The following is a 14,846-nucleotide window of genomic DNA, read 5'->3' as shown; positions in this document are numbered from 1 at the left end:
GTTCGTTCATCCATTTAGGTTTTGCCGCGCGGACGGTGCCTCAACTGATTCAGCGTCAGCTCTCCAGCGCGCTTCAAGCGCGTGCTCGGGTTTGTTGTTTTCCGGGGCACGAAGAATGACGTAGTGTTTAAATGACGTAGTGTTTAAATGACGTAATATGATTATTGTAGTTTCTAAACAGGTTATTGTAGTTTCTGTTTTTTATTTTAAAATCGCAGCAGTACTTTAAAACGGTATCTTAGCTTGACAAAAAAGAAGATATAATATTTTTTTTACCATCTGTTTACCATCTATTTACCATCTATTGGGTTTTCAACTTTTACAAACCCAGTCCAGTCAGACTCAAACACTATTATAATTTTAATTAAAACATTCCCTAGCATAATTACATTATATAAATTTTACATTATAGTTAGAAATTACATGAAAATGCATTTTTGTTTGTTTCCTAGAGATATATCCTCTCTGAAGCCTTTCATCAACTGTGAAAAATGCATTTTTGCATTGTTTCTTCTAGCATCTTGGATTTTCACATCATTATTGTTTACATCTCTAAGAAACATGATTATGATTAAACCTCTATTATGCAATTATACAACATAATGTACACAGAATCCCTCTTCATTAATATTAACACAACTGCATATCTTTAGGATCTCATTCACTGTGATTAATGACTAGTCTAATATAGTTTATAAACATCTAATAAACATCTCACTTCGTTTGTGACTTGTATCTGTTTGATTATGTATAATCCAAACTCAAGAAAATAGTGTTGTTGCGCAATATTGTTCTCTAAAGCACCATTAAGACCATTTGCGTATGTGTTATATAAAGCATGTATCTGCTACAGGTGTATGATATCCAAATAAATTAATCATTCCACAATAATCAGCAAATCGTACAATATATGCATTATTGTTTTCAATGTAAATGCTGTTTTAAGAACATGATTCATGTCAAAAGATAATAATAAACATGCACAAATGCTGCCCTCTAGTGTTCTAAAGTAAGCCAAACAAGCAGCACACAAATTCACAAACTTTTCACATACAGCTCAGTTGTTTGATATCAAAGTAATTTATATGTTATGGTGTATAAAAAACTGCAACTTATAATTTATTGTCTTTAAAAAAATTCACAAACAGAGTATCAGCCTTCATTACTGTTCAATTTTTTTCTATAATTCTTTGATTCAAGTTATACAGACATTAAAGTGAAACGTGACAACATATACAGTAATCATTACCAAAATGACTACTGAACACATTCTCCTGGAGATAATTCTGATTAAAATTCTCTGAATAATTAATAATTAGCTATACCCAGGCAGGGGTAACCGCTGTCCCTCCTTGGCTTCAAAAAAGGTATATGAGAGTGTAATAGTATCAACTCGTGCCATCCTGGGGTCATCATCAAACTCTGGATCAATGTAGAAGAAAACAGGCATGTCTACTTCTTCATGTGGGTTTAACCTCTGCTCCTCAAAACAGAAACACTGATGGGGAAAAAAAAAAAAAAAGAAGCAGTGTTATAGCACACTAATTAGTGAATTTAGCAAGCTACACTTTAGGTCAAAAGTTTATATACACCTTGCAAAATCTGCAGAATGTTAATTATTTTACCAAAATAAGCGGGATCATACAAAATGCATGGTACTTTTTATTTAGTACTGATCTGAACAAGATATTTCACATAAAAGATGTTTACATTTAGTCCACAGGAGAAAATAATAGCTGAATTTATTAAAAAAAAAAGACCCCATTCAAAAGTTTACATCCCCTTGATTCTTAATGCTGTTGTTACCTAAATGATCCATAGCTGTTTTTTTTTTGTTGTTGTTGTTTTTATTTTTGTATATTTGAGCCCTTTCAGGGTCAGGGTACATTTCACTTATTTTGTCTTCTGAGAAATTCGAAATTTTCAGCAAAATAAGAAAAATATGTCTTCATTCTGTTCAAAAGTTTTCACCCCCAGCTCTTAATGCATCATTTTTTTCTTCTGGAGCATCAGTGAGCATTTGAACCTTCTGTAATAGTTGCATATGAGTCCCTCATTTGTCTTCAGTGAGAAAACATGAATCTCACAATCATACAGTCACTGTTGGAAAGGGTTCAAATACACAAAAATGCTGAAAAACCAAAGAATCTGTGGGACCTGAAGGATTTTTCTGAAGAACAGCAGGCAGTTTAACTGTTCAGGACAAACAAGGAACTCATGAACAATCATCACTAAACAAAAAAAACAAACAAAAAAAAAACCCACAGCTGTTTATTATTTAAGTAACAACAGTATTAAAGTGCATTTAATCAAGCGCATGTAAACTTTTGAACAGGCTCAATTTTTTTTAATTCAACTCTGATTTTTTGTGGACTATATGTAAACATCTTATATGTGAAATATCATATTCAGGTCAGTACTAAATAAAAAATAACATGCATTTTGTATGACCCCTCTTATTTTGGTCAAATAATCAACATTTTGCAGATTCTGCAAGGTGCATGTAAACTTTTGACCTCAAATGTCAAAATGTATTTGAATTTAGCATGCTTTTTAGTGAGCTATGCAACAAATGGATAGCATAAATTATGACAGTAATGTCAGTATGGGTTTACTGAAATGCATCACATTTACCTGGATCTTATTAAAATATTGTCCAGCCTCAAAAGGCACAACATTGTAGGTAGAAATGCCTATAACTGGTTTGTCTGTGGGATTCCGTGCCTTATAAAAAGCCAGCGCAGTTTCTCCTGGTACGACCTGGAACATGTTCAAACATAGAATAATCAACTTGGATAGTCTTCATTTATGAAAAATGGAATACCATATGAAAATTCTATTCTTTAAATCACACAATCAGTGTTTTTAAATACCAAATCACACTACACTGCTTGAAAATATTTAGTGTCAGCAGAAAAAGTTTCCTTGTGCACAAAAAGCATTATCATAGCTTCATAAAATTAAAGTTAAACCACTGATGTCACATTATTTTATTAATATCCCTGCTACCTTTCTAGGCCTTAAACGTGTCAGTCTATGCAGGGTCAGAAAGCTCTCGGATTTCATCAAAAATATCTTAATTTGTGTTCTGAAGTTGAACGAAGGCTTTATGGGTTTGTAACAACATGTGGGTGATTTTTGGGTGAACTAACCCTTTAAGTATCTTATTTTACAAACTTAAATCACAAAGAAAAATTATCTTACGTAAATCTCTGACTGCTGCGGTCGGAAGTTCCATTGTATGCTGGCGTGAGTGTCTGCATTGAAGGTCACTTTAATAATACGCTCTCTGACTGGCTTCATTGTCTCCACTTGATCTGCATTATGTCCTGCTACAGCTGTGCCACCCAGCCCTGTTGCCTGAAGAAAGAAAAGGAACATGTTATTGTAATTCTACAATTGCAACAGATTTTATTTAGATTATCAGTGAATACTGACTTGACAGTACAGTCTGTAGAGTGGAACAGCAGCATATGACAGGCCGATCATTCCCACTCCTGCGGCTGCGATGTATGTGAGGACAGTCTTGTTCCTTTTCTTCCAGTCATCTTCCTGATGTTTCCTTTTGTGAGTTTTAGCTCCTCGTGACTGGTTGAGGAATCGCTGTGGGGTCCTCCTGAGGAAGAGCTGGCCACCAGATGTGGCTAGTCCTTTGATGTTGCAACAATTAATGCATAGCCGAGTGCCAGAAAGCACTTGCTGTACGTAGTGCTTTGCAGTGCACCCACGGAGAAGGAACGGTAATAGCATAATACTAGAGTTACTAGTGAAATGTCCCTTAAGACAGGTGTGATTCACCTAAAACACAAAACAGGACAGATATGGTAAAAAAAAAAAATAAAGAGAGTGATGAATTATATTACACACTTACAGACTGTATAATCAGTCCATAACTAAAAAAAAGAAGGCCTAGTACTTAGACTGTACAAAAGGTTTTAATTTATAAAAATTATGAGACAGATTAAATCAAGGCTTCTGATCATTTACCATTCAAAAATTTGGAATCATCAAGTCATTGTTTTTTAATTACTTCAATTCAGTAATCTTTAATTAATACCTAAATTCAGCAAGAGGCAAGAATGTATTAAATTGTTTAAAAATGCTGCTTTATTAACTTTTTAATTAAAGTATCCTGAAAAAAAATATATCTAGTTTTCCAAAGAAAGAAAAAAAGAAAAGTAAGTAAAAATAAAAAATAAAAAAACAAGCACCACAACTTTTCAGTGGTGGTAATATTAAAAAAAAAAAAAAAAAAAAAAAATTACTTTAAGCAACAAATCAGCATACTCGTTTGGCTTTGTCATCACAGGAATATATTACATTTATATATAAAATATATTATAAAATACAAAAGATATTTTATTTTAAATGTAAAAAAATATATACATTTTAAATTTTAAAAATATTTCAAAATATAATTTGTACTGTATTTTTGATCAAATAAATGCGGGCGAAACCGATTTACATGAACAAAATGTGAAATAACTTACAGCTTGCTACTACATTACTTGACAAGCATAAAACTGTACAGTCAATCTAAACAATAAAATACTTTTCTTGAATTATAAGACAACCTAAACCAACCGCCAACTAATCACACATAATAGCAAGTCCTGTTACAGTACAACTTACTGTAACAAATGCAGAATGGAGCGTGCTAACGTGCTCATCCATTCTGTTAAACCCGCTATACATTTACGTGCATGTATATATTGACCCCATGATCAATTATCTACTTAATATGACTTTAAATAACCATAAGCATTTCATACAGAAGATGCCGATTCCGTACCTGACTCAAATTATGTAGGCATCTGCACGTACACCCTTCGACACGTTACAAAACTTCAAGTTCAACACTAACCTATTGGTGCAACATATTCAAGTTCCCCGGATAAACACCACTACTGCTATAGTTCCGGATGTTGCTGGTGAAACTGACGTATCTTGAGGGACAGCGGACTACTTGTTTGTTGCCGAGTAAGTGAAAATATGATTGTCACATAAAATATATTACGCATTTCAATAATTGTTCTTAATGTCCACTTGAATTAAGTTAATTGTCGTAAAAGTTAAGCGTCTTAATCTCTTAGCAAACAGTTTGCGGTCTGAACAGGTAGCTCTCCTCAAAACATAAAAGACATTTTAACAACATGGATATTTAAAAGTTTAACGTAAAGTAGGTAAAAACGTCTTTATTAACCATATAATGAGCACATCCAGAAAAAACAAAAAAAACAAAACGATAGAGTCATTATTTATTTGCTATCTGTAGCCTTTGCGTAATTATCCCACCTTGAAAAATTACATACTAACACTACCAGTCAAACGTTTTTGAACAGTAAGATTTTTAATGTTTTTTAAAGCATTTATCTGATCCAAAATACAGCAAAAACAATAATATTGTGAAATATTTTACTATTTAAAGTAACATTTCTATTTGAATCTATTTTAAAATGTAATTTATTCCTGGTAATTTGTATGCTGAATTGATTTTCAAGAAACATTTATTATTATTATTATTATTAGCAATATTTAAAACAGTTCTTAGATGAAAGAGAGCTGAAAGATCAGCATTTATCTGAAATGAAAAGCTTTCATAACATTATACACTGTATTTCCATTCAAAAGCTTGAAGTCAGTATAATTTATTTTGCGAAAGAAATGATAGAAATTAATACTTTTATTTAGCAAGGATGCTTTAAAGTGATCAAATATGATGTTAAAGATGTATAAAGATGTTTATAAGGTTATGAAAGGTTTATATTTCAGATAAATGCTGTTCTTCTGAACTGACTATTCATCAAAGAAATTCTACTCAGCTGTTTTCAACATAAAAAAATAATAATAATACATTTTCATCAGAATTTTAGAATGATTTCTGACAGATCATGTGACTGGAGTAATGATGCTGAAAATTCAGCTTTGAAATCACATGAATAAATTACATTTTAAAATATATTCAAATTGAAAACAGTTATTTTAAATAGTAAAAAATATTTAAAAATGTGACTTTTTGCTGTACTTTGGATCAAATAAATGCAGGCTTTGTTAGCAAAAGAGACTAAAAACATTAACAATCTTACTGTTTGAAAACTTTTGACTGGTAGTGTACTTTAAATATTTTGCTTTCTACAATTATGTGTTTGCATACAATATGTATTCTGAGGTAAAAAATACAGCCTGTGCTAGGATGTGCTAATAATTGGAAATATTGTGTATTATATTGACTAACACTGCTATGTACTAACAGAAAAGATATTGACCATTTAACACTGGCCTTTGTGAACTTTTAAATTTGATTGTATCTGATTTATAGAAGTTATACATTATATTGACAAAGGTAAAGATGTTTGAGGTAAAATTTCAAATCTTTCATCTAAATATTTACAGGGGAAAAACGGCAAAAACCCAAAATTTTTGCATTTATGCTTTAGCAGTAATCATAAGAAATCATAGTCAGTCTGCCTTCATTACTGCACTTCTTAAATGCCAGCAGGCTCTAAAGGCGCCTCCTTCTGGTAACTAGCTGAATGACAGTGTTTAACCTCACTTTGCCTATGGTGGCATTCAAGGACCGTTTAGGATTAAGGGTCTTTAAGGGTTAAAAGATTACAATATATTAAAATTTTGGTTTATTTATAGGCTATGTGTCATGTTTGATGTTTTTTTTCATTGAGTATGTAAAACTGTCCTCAGTAACCTTATATTACAAAGGGAATTTGCAGTAGGTAAAACAATACATTTTTTGTTCTTCATTCACATTTTAGATAATTTTTATGGAATTCTATTAGATTTATTTATTATTTTTATATGTATACACTGTAGCTGCATGTGTGTGGACAATGCTAATTTATAGTTCTCATTTTCATTTCAATTTCAAATAGGCTGGGCTGTAGATTAACTGTCCCTGCGTCAGAAATCATGCAGTCAGACTCCCATCCCCTCGTTCCACATCACATCCCGGTGTCAAGTTTGGAGCTTTCCTGCCTCCGGAGAGGCAGAATCATCATCAGCTGTGACAGCGCAGAGAGAGGTGAGGCGAACCATGTGACTGCGGGGTATCAGGAGAGATTAGTGGATAGGTAGGAGTGTGTCTGTTACTGTCTGGGTAGATTGCTGTCTCTCGGTCATCGAGACTGACCTGATTTGAACCGCCGATCCCCCCAACCTGGTGATAACGTAGACTTTACGATACACCATCAGTTGCTTGTGGACCTGCAATGGCACTGCTTCCACAAGTGGAGGCAGAACACTTTGACGGGCTATCACTCCTCTACTGGTAGGAAATGCCATTATCTGCTTGTTATCTGGCTGAGTGACTTTAGATTAAGCAAATACTAATGCTTATAAAGCTTATTTGATGTCTTTCATAGCCTCATTTGCTGCGCTTGTGTCATTGCCTTTATGTTTCTGCTTGAGCATGGATGTTACAATTGCCATTTCAGCATATCCTCATATTCTGTTTAATCATTTGCGACGCTCTAAAAATGCAGATGACTAGTATTAATTTGAGCAGAGAGTAGCAGACTGTACATAAGAACTGATCATTTTAAAATTATTTAGAGTTCGTTATCATTGTCTTGGTGAATAACCAGCAGGAAGTGGAAAGATAGAGCAAGACAGACAGGATACACCCTAGGGGGGTTGCCTGCGTAGTTTCGCTATAGTCACTTGACTGCATATCCTTACATGGCTTGAGCAAGGTAAGACAGATTAGGTAGAATTAAGTGATCAGTTTAATGCTGGATCTTTTGTAACACAATCTCGTGCACTACATCTGAGCTCTCTTTGTTCAGGGTGACTCGTTAAACACAATACTTTTATTTTCCGTGATGCTTTATGATATATGCATTTTGTAGGACAAAGTCCTATTGATATGGATTTGATGGAAATAAACGTGTCTCTTCTGCAGTAAAGGACAGATCATGTCATTACACTAAACGTAATTCTAATTCTCATTGTTGCTCTTAATGTGACGGAGATTAAAGTGCATTGTTTACAGTGCAGCAGAGGAGATAACAAAGAACACTAATTGCAGAGATGGGAATCAGGTTAAATACATGACTAGTAAGGAGCGCAAGCGGTTGTCCTTGTCATCCTGTTCAGTTCGTGCTGACCGCCACATGAACTCGACAATACAAAAACACCACTTTGGTCTGAGATTAAAAAAGTCCTGGAGTTGAACCGTCATCTGTTTCAGCAAACACTGTTGAGGTTTTAGCTAATGCATATGCTTGTCGCCACTTAACTTGGCTTTTTTCTGAATTTAGTACAGTTTTTTTTAAGAAAAGAGTGCTGAAAATAACATTTATGACACTGATAGAGAATATATTTTTAGCATTTTTTCACAGCATAATTTAGTATATTATATAGTCTATGCAAAACAAAAAAACTAAATATTAACTGAATTTTTAATAGTTTAAAAACATACTTTTCCTGATCTGTTTATAAACAAAATGTGAACTTGATAACACATGTCTTTCATAAAACAGTACATATTTTAGGTTTGAATAAATGCAATGCATTTCACATAAATATTACATGCAGTGTACAAGTACAAGTTATTTTCTTAAAAAATCTTTTAAAATCTTTTTATCTTTCTGTGTTTTTGCACGGGTCAGATTGACCTCAAACAAACTCAGCGTTGCTATACTAAACAACAATCGCCTTTTTAAAAGTGCTTGCCTACTTCTTTGTCAAACAGATGGATAAAGCTTAAATAGCATCTGTTTTCTGGGTTTTGATGAAGTCAGATGATCATTTAAAATGTTGTATGTTATGAAATTCCATTTTAAAATTTTCCACATTCAGTGTCGTATGTACAAAAACATTTAAAGTCAATTTTAACAGAACATAAGGGGTAAAATGTAGACTAAAATACATAAACACAAGAAAATATCTGATAATATTTGATTTAGAAAAATGAATAAATTGTTCTTAGACATTTACTCAATGTCCTAGTTAAAGGCAAGGTATTGTATTCTGTTGCTTTCAGTCTGTTATAGGGATTAAATGCAATTGAGATCAGGGCATCGTTGGATTTGATACATACCCCCTTTCTATAAAGGATTTATCATTTGGCGCTTTCAGTGTTTACCTACATGTTTGAGTGATTTTAATATAAACCCACGCACAGTAACCCACTTCCTATATAAGCACTTTTTATTTCACCTAATAATGGGTCATTACTTTAACCACCATTCTGTTTACTATAATCAAAAACATTGATTTTCTTTTTAGCTCACTTTAAATTGATACTACATACCAAAATTTATATATTATGAGTGATTAACCCTCTAAAGCATACATGTCCATTACAGTAGGATTTTAGAAAGCCTTTTTTAAACCATTCAGGTCTAATTTTACATCCAGTTTCACATTTATGACACTGATAGAGTGTTTCATTTTAGTTTATTCTATATGAATGTTCTCTTTATGTTTTTTTCTGTGATATTTACCATCTTATGTTATAATAGACAGATTTGCAACATTTTGGGAAAAAAGATTGAGAATGATTATGTTCTTTCCTATTGGGATTTAATAATTCATGCCTTGGAAAGTCAACCGCATTATTACCATCTATTCGATAATCTGTGTTTTTAAAAACAGTCTGGAACATTTGTCTGAAAATCTTGTTTTGGTGATAATGTGTCTTGTACTAATGTTTCCTTTTTCAGGACGATAATGGGGCCCCATGGCATCAACCGTGCTGTGGAGAGACTAGAGTTTACAGACTGTAAAAAAGGACTTGGTGAGAACCAGAACACAATTTTTATTTTAGTTTTAATAATATTCCTAGAAAACTGGTTTACTCTACTTTATATTTCAAGGCATTTGGTGCACAGTTTGATTTACTTTGTTCTCTCACCCCCATATTAATCCTAAAAATCTTGTTCTCAATTTGACAGGCGTGAAGATTATTGGGGGCTACAGGGAACAGAGCGGTGAAGAGTTCGGTATTTTCATTAAACGAATTTTGCCAGGTGGCGTGGCGGCACAGGACGGTATGTTCTCATTCCCAAAATCTCCACTGAACGTTTCTACGCAGCTTCTGGGAATGATGGATGATGTCCCTTTTTGTCTTGCAGGGCGTCTTCGAGCAGGGGACCTCATTTTAGATGTCAACAACATGAATTTAGGGGGTGTTACAAATGAAAAGTAATGTATTCTGGATTGGTTATGGATCTGTCATAAAATAGAAGATGCCTAAATGTATTAAAACATTTAAACTGAGAAATCTGTTTGATATTAGGGCAGTGGAGGTTCTTCGCATGGCGTCAGCTACAAATCACATGTCTTTACTGATAGTACGTGATGACGCTTCCAGGTAAAATGACTTTTTTTTCTATTTAATTGATTTGTTTTGTGTCCAAAGATTTTAATTATATGGAGACAGGAAATATTGCTTGCCAAGTACAGATTGTGTACTGTTGGACATTATATACTTAATCCTATAAATGGATGAGTACAGATGAGCGTCTTGATTTTTTTAAATCTAAAAATAGTCTTAATACAACTAAGTACATTAAAGTCTTTAGCACTTTATTGAGAATTTTAGCACTTGTTTAGTGATTCATTTATTTTTTTTAAATAGACTAGATCGATGTAGTCTGTACTGACAACATCAAGCTGCTACTCGATGCTAAGTCATTTTTAGAGGATGCATGCTGAGATTTTTTTTGTTTTGGCATTGTCTGCTTAGCCAGAGGTCTAGGTTTTGGGCAGTTGTCAAGTTCATCCTGTCTGTCTTTGTTTAAATCGAACTGGCATTTTGCTGGTCACAGTGACTTCCCGATGAGCACTTTTGTACTCCTGACTGAACAGCTGTTGACGTATTTGGGCCGCAAGTCTGTCATATGTGTCCTGAGTTAAACCAGCTGAGGTCAGGTTTTAATCTGTAACATTGTAAAAGGATTACCTTCATAATTAATGGACAATCAGTCACCTCAAACAAACTGCTTCAGTATGGTACACAGATTTCGAGAACATCATATTAATTGAAAGATTACTGCCTAGATCGCATTTCTGGTTTGGAAACAGTCTGGCTCTTAACTTTGATGCCAATTTATCTGTGATTACTTCCGTAATCTAATTAAGTGCTTCTAAGCTTCTTTTAGGACTAATGAGGAAGTTGCACTTAATGGGAGATGAATAAACAGAGACTGTCTTATAAAATGTGAATTTTAAAAACTAAGAATGATAATATCCTTCATATTATGTAATGCTTGATTTTACAGAATGGAAAACCCACGTAATGTTTATGCTTTAAATACAACACAGACAGAAAAATTGCTAAGAAAGCGTTAGTCTGTACAAAAGCTCTCTTATTATGAACCACTGGAAAATTATGTCTCCAGGAAAGGTGAATATATATATATATACCTTATATATATATGCATCTGCCTTTATATGTTTATCATTAGGAGGGAATTTGCTGAGTTAATGGAAAAATATGGCTCCAGCAGTAGTACCAGTTCTGGATCAGACACCTCTGCTTCCACAGGTATTTTCCACTACGTCTATCATTATACTGCATTTCAGGAGTGAATGACTAACGTCTGATTTTGAGAACTTGCAGCAACTGACAAAAATAGTCTACAATGCAACGTCTTTAAAAAAGATTTGGTTTGGGTACTTCATAACATCATTGTTTCCTACATAAAGAGCCATTTCTACATTAAGCATCAGAATAGACTTAAAACTATGTATGTGTGTGTACTCTATCATTCAAGTTAGTAAGATTTCTTTTTTTTTTTTTAAAGAAATTAATACTTTTATTACTTTTATAATGCATTAAATTCACAACAGTAAAGACATTTAGAATGTTGCAAAAAATTCTAACTCACATAAAATGAACTGTTCTGAAAGAAGATTTTTTTTATTAAGCAGCACAACCATTTCAAATGTGATAATAAGAAATTTTACTTGGGCACCAAATCATATCAGAGTAATGGCTTCTGAGCAGTTAACATTTTAGGAATAAATTAAATATACAGTTGAGGTCAAAAGTTTACATACACCTCACAGAATCTGCAAAATGTGAATTATTTTACCAAAATAAGAGGGATCATACAAAATGCATGTTATTTTTTATTTAGTACTGACCTGAATAGTAAAATATACCCTGTTCAAAAGTTTACATACACTTGATTCTTAATACTGTGTTACCTGAATGATCCATAGCCTTGTTTGTCATAAATAGTTATTCTGCCCGCTGTTCTTTAGAAAAATCTTTTTCAACAATGACTGTATGATTTTGAGATCCATCTTTTCATTCTGGGGACTTTCATGTATCTTTTCAATTCTCAGTGATGCTCCAGAAGAAAACCAATGCATTTAGAGCTAGGGATGTAAACTACCGAACAGAATGAAGATGTGTACATTTTTCTTTTTTTGCCTAAATATCACATTTTTTAATTTAGTACTGCCCTTCAGAAGCTACGGAAAATACATGTTTCCCGGAAGACAAAATAAGTTAAATTTCAAATTCAAAAAGTTTAGAACCTTCTGTAATAGTTGCATATGAGTCCCTCAGTTGTCCTCAGTGTGAAAAGATGGATCTCAAAATCATACAGTCATTGTTGGAAAAGGCTCAAATACACAAAAATGCTAAAAAAAAAATAGAATTTGTGGTACCTGAAGAATTTTTCTCAAGAACAGTGGGCAGTTTAACTATTTAGGACAAACAAGGAACTTTAGGAGCATTAAAATCCTTAATACTCCAAACCTTTGAACAGAAGTGTACCCAAAAATATATAACAAATATTCAATGTGTATTCTTATTCTACGTGAAAACATTGCAGTGATTAAAAGTATTAAAAAGCGAATCTCTTGTCTTCAGGAAAGATCACCGACACTGCCTCCTCCTCCTCATCTTCCAGATCAACCAGTCCTCTTCTTCTGAGCCCTAAAGACCCAAACCCAGTATACACCACTGCCTGCATTACCTCCCCACCTCCACAAGTCTGCACGTGAGAACCAAATGACTGTAGATTGAATCCAGTGCTTTTGTGTGATCTTTTTGTATATACTTCAATATATACAATTCCACTACCAAAACAAATAACAGAACCCAACAGCTTTCTTACACTGTTGCTGCTAATAGTGTCCTGACTGAAGAGTCTTAGACTAAAAACCCCTAACCTAGTCCGAGCAAAAGAGAAATCCCACAAAAGATTAATTTATGGATATTGAAAAAAAACGAATCACCTCAGGAGCCATTGTTTCTGCTGTTGATCCAAGCACTTATGTTTACCTGTCTTTCCCCAGAGACTGCATGATTCAGTTGATATGTGTTGCCAAAGGGACCGGATTAGGCTTGGTGATCAGGGGCGGAGCTAACCGTGCAGAGGGGCCAATGGTGTACGTTCAAGAAATAATACAAGGAGGCGATTGCCAAAAGGTATTTTTTATTATCTAATTTTGTAAAATAGAATTTAGATGTCCCTGAGTTTAGGAAGAAAAACAAAAAAAAATGTAAATATTCGTACATAGTTTTTTGTGTTGATTTGTGGTTTGTAAAACACTAGTAGTTTGTAAAGCAGATTGTGAGGTGAAGGGAGTTAAATTAAGGTGAAGTTATGGGAGGTAAATGAAAAATTGAGGTGAAGTACAGTAAGTTACAATACCATTTAAAAGTAAGAAAGTAATACTTTTATTCAGCAAGGATGCATTAACTAAATTAAAAGTCACAGTAAAAACAATATTGCAAAAGATTTCTGTTTTAAATAAATGCTGTTTTTCATCATCAAAGAATCCTGAACAAATCACAGTTTCCACAAAAGTATTATGCAGCACAAATGTTTTCAACATTCATAATAAGAAATGTTTCTTGAGCAGCAAATCATCATATTAGAATGATTTCTGAATGATCATGTGACACTGAAGACTGGAGTAATGATGCTGAAAAATTATCTTTGCCACCACAGTAATAAATAACTTTTTAGAATATATAAAACAGTTCTTTTACATTGTAATAATATTTCACTGTGTATTTACTGTGTATTTTAAGTGAAGTTAATTGAAGTGAAATTAAGTCCATTAAGGTGAAGTGAAATGTTTTTCTGTGACTCTAGGATGGGAGACTAAAGACTGGAGACCAGCTCATATCCATCAATAAGGAGTCACTCATTGGAGTAACACATGAAGAAGCCAAAACCATACTCACTCGAACAAAACTCAGGTTAAATTTCCACTATATATGTCTATCTGAACACAAACTTTCAAGACAACCTGATGTATCTTATGCAGATGGATGGTGACAGAGTGTAAAATCATATATGTACAAACATCACTGTTTGACCCTACAGACCAGACCCTACAGTAGAAATAGCATTTATTAGACGAAGGTCTTCATCAGGCTCCAGCAGTGGACCCCACAGCCCCATCTCCCTTCAACCTCCCTGCTGTACAGCCCCCCAGCTCAGGCCCCCTGGACTGGGAGGAGCAAATCTGCCTGGAGGTCTCGTCCCTAAGATAGCCAACACCCCCAACTCTGGAAGTGAGACGTTGCCTTCTGTAGAACTTGCTAAGGTGAGACAAAAGACTGTGGACAGAGACTCAATAATGCATAACTGAGGTTTAAGTTTTCTTAAAGGCTTCAATTTGTGTCTTTCCTACAGGTACGAGCAGCAACAACAAAGCCTAATCTCACCCCCGTGTCCTCACCTGAGAGTGCCTGCACCACAGTGGCCAACTCTGGTACTGCAAGCCTGTATTCCCTTTATGGGAATCCTATAGGAGTTTCAGAACAAAAATAATAGTTACAGTAAAGGTCTTTAAATGCTTAGAGACAAAGAAATAAACATTAAAAAGCATTAGTTTAAAAAAAAACATGCTACTAT

The 14,846-nt window shown here is 33.8% G+C and overlaps 2 protein-coding genes across 5 annotated transcripts in view; one reads left to right on the top strand and one right to left on the bottom strand.

Moving 5' to 3' along the window:
• Positions 1-418: 418 nt before the first annotated feature.
• Positions 419-4,887, bottom strand: LOC127173743 (cytochrome c oxidase assembly protein COX11, mitochondrial). The gene is made up of 5 exons (XM_051123685.1): positions 4,793-4,887; positions 3,439-3,798; positions 3,205-3,360; positions 2,635-2,760; positions 419-1,498 (listed from the first exon to the last, which is right to left on the bottom strand). The coding sequence occupies exons 2-5, from the start codon at positions 3,748-3,750 to the stop codon at positions 1,316-1,318; spliced, it is 777 nt and encodes a 258-aa protein (XP_050979642.1). The 5' UTR covers positions 3,751-3,798; positions 4,793-4,887; the 3' UTR covers positions 419-1,315.
• Positions 4,888-4,917: 30 nt separating this feature from the next.
• Positions 4,918-14,846, top strand: part of stxbp4 (syntaxin binding protein 4) — a 42,128-nt gene continuing 32,199 nt past the window's right edge. For 2 of the 4 annotated variants that reach the window (XM_051123613.1, XM_051123609.1), the window contains exons 1-11: positions 7,074-7,282; positions 9,681-9,754; positions 9,912-10,007; positions 10,092-10,161; positions 10,256-10,330; positions 11,427-11,506; positions 12,845-12,974; positions 13,273-13,405; positions 14,079-14,185; positions 14,313-14,535; positions 14,625-14,703. In XM_051123613.1, coding sequence (XP_050979570.1) covers positions 7,224-7,282; positions 9,681-9,754; positions 9,912-10,007; positions 10,092-10,161; positions 10,256-10,330; positions 11,427-11,506; positions 12,845-12,974; positions 13,273-13,405; positions 14,079-14,185; positions 14,313-14,535; positions 14,625-14,703 — 1,126 coding nt within the window. In that variant the 5' untranslated portion in view covers positions 7,074-7,223. Of the gene's footprint in view, positions 4,981-6,887; positions 7,037-7,073; positions 7,283-7,644; positions 7,707-9,680; positions 9,755-9,911; positions 10,008-10,091; positions 10,162-10,255; positions 10,331-11,426; positions 11,507-12,844; positions 12,975-13,272; positions 13,406-14,078; positions 14,186-14,312; positions 14,536-14,624; positions 14,704-14,846 lie in introns of those variants that run through there. The other 2 variants (XM_051123610.1, XM_051123612.1) reach the window with 2 other exon arrangements.

The sequence above is a fragment of the Labeo rohita genome, chromosome 12 (assembly GCF_022985175.1).
Source record: "Labeo rohita strain BAU-BD-2019 chromosome 12, IGBB_LRoh.1.0, whole genome shotgun sequence".
NCBI classification, from domain to species: Eukaryota; Metazoa; Chordata; class Actinopteri; order Cypriniformes; family Cyprinidae; genus Labeo; species Labeo rohita.
This window is presented reverse-complemented; position numbering and strand designations above follow the sequence as displayed.